This window comes from Urocampus carinirostris, chromosome 14 (genome assembly GCF_059441175.1).
Source record: "Urocampus carinirostris isolate Australia breed hairy pipefish chromosome 14, RoL_Ucar_1.0, whole genome shotgun sequence".
Lineage (NCBI taxonomy): Eukaryota > Metazoa > Chordata > Actinopteri > Syngnathiformes > Syngnathidae > Urocampus > Urocampus carinirostris.
In genome coordinates this window covers 11325656-11332520 of record NC_142362.1, presented here as the reverse complement: position 1 = coordinate 11332520, position 6865 = coordinate 11325656, and the positions used below count along the sequence as shown (strand labels likewise).

Here is a 6865-nt window from a genome sequence, read left to right as displayed (position 1 = left end):
TGCTAAAGAGCACGAGAAAGAAAAACAACTACGGATACTCAGTGACTGAACTGTTCGCAACAAAAGGCCCCTAACATAGCCAAAATGGCTAATAGCACTGCACAACTTGCCAATACTTGGGGCTAGCAGAACTTCTCAATGGGGAAATTGTGTAATATTCTACCACAAGATGTCGCTGTATTGTGTAATGAAGCTGAAAACAAGAGCTAAGAAAGCACAAGGAAGAAAACAAACTTGAGAGACTCAAAGTGACAAAACAGCACTGTTTTACTTTTTGTTTGCCTCGCCATTCACAACGTTTTTCTGTTTTTGGGCACCGGTAGGAACAAGATGTAAGAGAATCATGTTACCTTTATTTTAGTTAGGCTCATCTTAGGTTAATTAAAAGAAAACTTTTCAACCTTTGAGTTTAAAAAGTAAATCACATTTTGCGTTTATATTTTGTGCATTTTTGCTTATTTAAATCAAGGTCAGTCTGACTTTTTAATAATTGTTTTTTGTACCACTACCTGGCACTAAATAATATAAAATGTTCCTTTAATGATAATTCTCTAATGTAAAAGCAAACTGCTTTTGAGATTAGAAACAACAGTTATTAACTATGAAAACTGATTTAAAAACTCCCCCATGTCACAGGGATGTTTTAAACTCTTTTATACAAAAAAACAAAGAAAAAATACAAAAACGTACCTGTAATCGAACATCTTCAAGATTCTAAAATTAAAAAAGAAAACAACTTATTTTGTGTGAGAACAGTAACAGTTTGCGACATCTGACCAGTTTTCTCCAGGGTCTGAAAAGAGCAACTCACATCGTGATTCAGTGAGATTAAAGCTAAAAAGTATTTTTTTTTTCCGAAGACTACTTTACATATACAGAACATATATTGCACACTTTAAATAGTAACACAAATCAAGCAGTATAATATAGGAAAACAATGACATCAGGAATGCAATGTTACCATTAGCCTCACTTTCAGTACACAAACAGCAACACAATGACTTCAATAGCAAAAAAATAACCATCCAGAGAAGCAAATGATAAATGGTCTGCACTTGTATAGCGCTTTTCAAGCCAATGAAGACCTCCCAAAGCGCTTTACAATGTCCGTCACTCTTACCCATTCACACACACACTCACACCAATAGGGAGTCGGCCATGCAAGGCGCCTACCTGCTTATTGGGGGCATTAGGGATTCAGTGTCTTGCCCAAGGACACCTCGACATATAACATGGTGGAGCCAGGAATCGAATCTACGACCTCTTGATCCCAAGACGAGCGCTCTACCTCCTGCAAATTTTTGAATCGTCTTAGATCAAGCATGTTAAACATACAGCCCACGGGCTGGATACGGTCCATTGGCTTTCCAAAAAAAAAAAACAAAAAAAAAAAAACAAACTCAGAATATATATATATTTTAATAAATGCATCCATCCATCCATCATCTGCACCGCTTAACCTCAGTAGGGTCGTGGGGGTCCTGGAGCCCATCCCAGTTATCTTCGGGCAGTGGGCAGGGGACACCCTGAACTAGTTGCCACACACAGAGACAGACAATTTATCTCGGAATCACACTTAGGGACAATTTGGACTCGCCAATTAACCTGACATGCATGTTTTTAGAATATGGGAGGAAACCCACGCAAACGCGGGGAGAACATGCAAACTCCACACAGGAAGGTTTGATCCCCTGACCTCAGAACTGTGCTGCTAATAAATACATACGTAATGCTTAAAAAAGCATATCATTATGCATATCAACGCAGGGCATATATGTACGCATTGCTCAAGTCCCTCTGAACATTTTGAGTGGTTGGAATTATAATAAAGAATCAGAAATGACAAAGGTATAACACTGTGAAGTCGTGTACAATCTATGGTTAAAATACCTCGAGTTTTTATTTCTAACCCCAAGGGTTAAGGCAAGAACTTTTTCATTCATAGCTCCCACTTGAGTTTTTTGTTTTGTTTGTGGTGAGTTCATTTGCTCTTTTAAAAAAACAAATAAATTGTTAACACATTCAATGCCAAACATGAGAATCTTTTTTTCCATTGTTTGTGAATAAATGTGTTGCAGTTAGAAAAGCTCCCTTATCCATGGTTATACATTATGGGGTAGGCCACAAATGTAGGCTAAATGATAAAGCCTAATACTGGAAAAAACAAAGCCAAAAATTTAGAGTTGACAGATCCGGCCCACCTCAGAACAAAAATTCTAGGTCCGGCCCCTGAGCCAAACTGAGTTTGACAGCCTCGTCTTATACGGATTGGAGTTTCGGTACAGGGAGAAGTTGGAAAGACAAGATACAGTCAATGATCCATTTGGAAGGAGCGGACCAGACTTTTCCTTTCCGAAGCACTGCGGGCCTGTGGGGACCCTGCAGGTCAAAAATTACGTATTGGGTGCAGAGGGCCTGGTCGGATCCCGGCAAAGCGTGGTATGCGGCGGCGTTGAGGGTTTGCGTCACGTCGCTTTCGGGTTTGGGCCGCCGACTCAAAAGTTGACCCCCTCCGTCGCGGAGGAGCTTGGTCAGCTCTTCCTTACTGGGTGACTTGAAGGAGCCCAAAAGGAAGAAGAAACAGCCATCGAATAGCGGTGGCAGCTGCAAGAGGTTCAAAAGGAGACAAGGCAAAACAAATCTTTAAAATAGATTCCAAATGACCTTCCATACTACAGCCTGACCAATTATCGTCACCAATATTCGGGAATTTGACAGATATTGGCATTTTATATGATAAAATTTATTTAAAACTGGGTTTTACAGGCTCAGATACAGCCAAACCTCTCCCTCCCTCTTGTCTCGAAGGCTAACTACCGTGCCCCTAATGATAGGATAAGCAACTGGGGGCTGAGCCATTGATGCAGGAAAAATAATGTTAGAGCGGAGTAAACAGCGGCAGATCACTCCCTAATCCCGACATGCCTGTGAGTCAAAACCGCTGATAGAGATTTTAAAAAGTCTGTGGTAGACAAGCATGTCTGTGATTAAGGAGTAGCGTAAAAAGTGTAATTCACTTGTTTTAGAGAAGCACATTCAGGTGGAGACTGATATATTAGCTCTTATCATAACATTTGTTAGTCAATCAAAAGTGTGCGTTTTTGATCAAGCATAAAAAGCACGCCAGGTGAAAGGCTGAGTGATGAGCTGTTACCATAACACTAGTTTGTCAATCTGGTTCTGAACTCCGTGGAAATGTTAATTGCTTTTTGCACATTAATTTAAGTCATGTTAGTTGTATTGACATTTTTATTCATTGTATAAAAAAAATCAAATAGGCCTATGATAAAGATTATAGATGTTCCAAACTGTCAATGCCAGTGAGTTAATAATCCAAACATATTTCACAGACAGGGTTGGGTAGGGTTACTTTAACTTGATTACTTTCAATTACTTTTGGATTACTCAAATACCAAATATGCTAATAAAAGACAAAAGAAACTAAACATGAATAAAATGATGACTCACAACACATGGTAAGCTTTATCTCCTGGCTTTGATCTCCGGCAAAACTAATATAAAATGCGAATACAAAATGAAAATCCAAACAGCTTGCCAACATGATTTTTGCCGTCCCATGTATTCCGTTACTCCCCAATCCTGCACAAAATTTTGTAATTTTATTCATTTAGTTTCTTTTGTCTTTTATTAGAATATTTGGTATTGGAGTAATCCAAAAGTAATTGAAAGTACTCAAGTTAAAGTAACCCTACCCAACCCTGTTCACAGATTTGTTCAAGTTCTCCAGTCCTGTGTTGGTTCAGCTCAATGAAGATTAAACCAGGTCAGCAGTGATTCTGCAAGGCGTGACTGTTTTATTTACCAAGCTGCGTCTGTTGATGCGGCTGCGTTGGGGGCCTTCGCCGGCTTGGTGCTCGTTTTCTGGCATCCGCTTGCCCGCCTGCAGACACGCCTCCACCCCTAGCGTCCACAAGAAATCAAAGCCGCCGCTAATTATTTGAACTTGAAAGAGTGGGATGCGAAAATTGATGTTGTTTATGAGTTGGAAGTATTCAAGTACTGGCAAACGGTGCTGGCTCCAGGAAAATAGATGCTAACAGCATGCTCAAGTTAATGATGTGGCCCTGATTTTATGCATTTCATACTGAAGACTGTTCTTTTTTCTCCGTCTACGGGGAGCCGAAGGACACCTTTTTAAGATGCAGGTCATTTTAATCAAAAGGTTTTATATGTATATGTATACATACAGTGCTGTTCAAAATAATATTAGTGCAATGTGACTAACCAGAATATCCCTGTTTTTCAGCATATTTTTTGTTACATACCAGAAAAGGACCAGTAGGTGCAGTGGATTCTCAAAAACCAAAAAATACCAAGCATTCATAATAGGCAAGCCTTCGGGCTGTGCAATCGGGCAAATAGTTCAGAGGGGTATGTTCAAAAAAATATTGATTGCTGTTGACTATACAAACTCAAAACTATTTTTAAGAAAAGGTAGGATTTAGCAATCCTATTATTGAGTTGCACGATCACAGTTTTTATAACTGCTTGACATCTGTGTGGCAGAGTCAACCAATTTTGAGTTGTTTTACTCCATGGTTGCTTGACTACATTCCACAATTAATTTACATTTCTTGGTTTTGCTTCACCAACAGCATTTGATATACCCCTTAAGTTCTCAATTGGATTGAGATTTGGGGATTGGGATGGGTACTCCTTACCATTAATTTTATTGGTTTGGAACCAAGACTTTGCTCATCTAATGGTATGTTTGGGGTCATTGTGTCATGTCCTGCACGGTTGTCATGGCGCCCAGCTGGCCCCGCCCCTTGACACCGGCTGAGACACATTGGACTGATTGATCTTGGAGTACTTAAACGCTCCTTTTGGGACTGCCCGTTGCCAGATCATTGCTTAACCTCGTTGAAAACCTGTTCATGCCCGTTTGACCTGCGTAATGCCTAGATTGTAATTTTGCCTGCCTTTGAATCTGCTTTGTTTTGGGTCCGTTTGTGTGTTGGACAACTTTTCTTTCTCAATTAAACTGACAGATCGTCTACGCAATTGAGTTCCAACTTCCTGCTTCCCGGTCCGTTTTGTGACACATTGTCTAGTTGAAAGACAAATTTCAAGGGCATGTCCTCTTCAGCATAAAGCAACATAACCTCTTCAAGCATCTTGACCTCCATAACATGATCCAGGATCCCTTGATCATCAGAGGAGGAGACACACGCCAAGACCATGATACTTGGCACCACCATGCTTCACTGTCTTCAATGTGTACTGAGGATGGCAGTCGTCTTGCACACGGTCTGAGGCCCATGGACCCAAAAAGTACAATTTTACTATCATCAGTCCACAAAATGTTCCTCCATTTTTCTTTAAGCCAGTTGATGGGTTCTTTGGTGAATTGTAACCTCTTCTGCACATGCCTTTTTTTTAACAGAGGGAGTTCGCAAGGGATTATTGAAAATACATTTGCTACAAACAGACGTCTTCTTACTGTCACAGCACTTACAGGTAACTGCAGACTGAGTTGGATTGTCCTGGAGCTGATCATTGGCTGAGCCTTTGCTATTCTGGCTATTCTCCGCTCCATTTTAATAGTTGTCTTCCATTTTCTTCAACGTGTCCATTTCATTTTTTTTTTACCCATTTTAAAGCATTGGAGATCATTTCAGCCCCAAAATTTTTTGCACCTCTTTTTAGGTTCTTCCCTATCCAATCAACTTTGAAATCAAAGAAACGCTGTTCTTCGGAGCCGTGTCTTGAACGACCCATTTTCCTCAAATGCTTGTTCAACATGTGCTGGCTTCATCATCCATAAATAGGCGCCACCCAATTCACACCTGATTCACAGCTGCTATTATGAATCCGGGGCCTTGTTTGTCTGCTGAGAATCTACTGCACCAATGGTAAGTTGTCTGGCATGTAACAATAAAAAATATACTAAAACCAGAGATATTTCGTTTAGTCAAATTTTACTGCTACTATTTAGGAGAGCACTGTATATGAATTAACAATGTCTGAAACTCAAGACAAAAAGTTACCTGAAACCTGGGTAAATAACTCTGAAAAGCTGCGTGCCCCATTTTTCACAACTTGAAATGCAAAAGGACGACTAATCGCAAAAAAAAAACCCATTGTTGCAAAGTATTGAGGATTGATAATCAGAATATATAACAGAACAACACTTTAAATTTAAGTTTATTATAAATCTACTAATAACATTCATTGCATGTATATGACATCACTATTTTCCATCTGCCATCAGTATGTACCTGTATTTACTCATCTTCATTCATGCAATGTTTGTGTTGCGTCGTCTGCTACAAGCCACGTGAACTCCTGTTTCCACAATGCTTTGAATGTACGTTTACATATTGCTTCTTTTGAATCTTTCATCTGGGGCTGAGGTTAATGCTCGATTCCTAACCACTTCTCCATTCTCCAGAAAAGGTATGCGTGCACCATATTCCGTTGTAAATATAACGTGGGCACATGCGGCTTATAGTCATGTGCGAATTATGTATGTTTATATATTTTTTTACCATACGACTCCTAGTCGAGAAATTACAGTAATTAAAAGTATGTGCAAAAAATATATTTGATCCGATTTATTTTTTGTAGTGCAATCTTTAACAGCATCATTAAAAACAACTTATAGAATATATGTTCCTGGACTACTCCATGAGCAGATATGAAAAGAACAAAGGAATGTGCTGCCACTTACTGATATAGATGAACATTAGTCACTTTGTTTTTTTTCCAAGATAAATTGGGTATTTTCCTGCCGCACACTCGTGTACCCTGGCACACTTCATTGAAATATGCAAGTTTCCACAATTATTTCTATTTTTGAGCTACAAGAGCCTCTTTGAGCCTGAGCTAATCTCAAACGCAC

The 6865-nt window shown here is 39.4% G+C and overlaps 1 protein-coding gene across 1 annotated transcript in view; it reads right to left on the bottom strand.

Annotated features, from left to right (window-relative positions):
* Positions 1–248: 248 nt before the first annotated feature.
* Positions 249–6865, bottom strand: part of bard1 (BRCA1 associated RING domain 1) — a 29983-nt gene continuing 23366 nt past the window's right edge. The window contains exons 10-11 of the mRNA XM_088353224.1: positions 3824–3921; positions 249–2604 (exon numbers count right to left, since the gene is read on the bottom strand). Of these exons, the coding sequence (XP_088209350.1) occupies positions 2260–2604; positions 3824–3921 (443 nt within the window). The 3' untranslated portion in view covers positions 249–2259. The remainder of the gene's footprint in view (positions 2605–3823; positions 3922–6865) is intronic.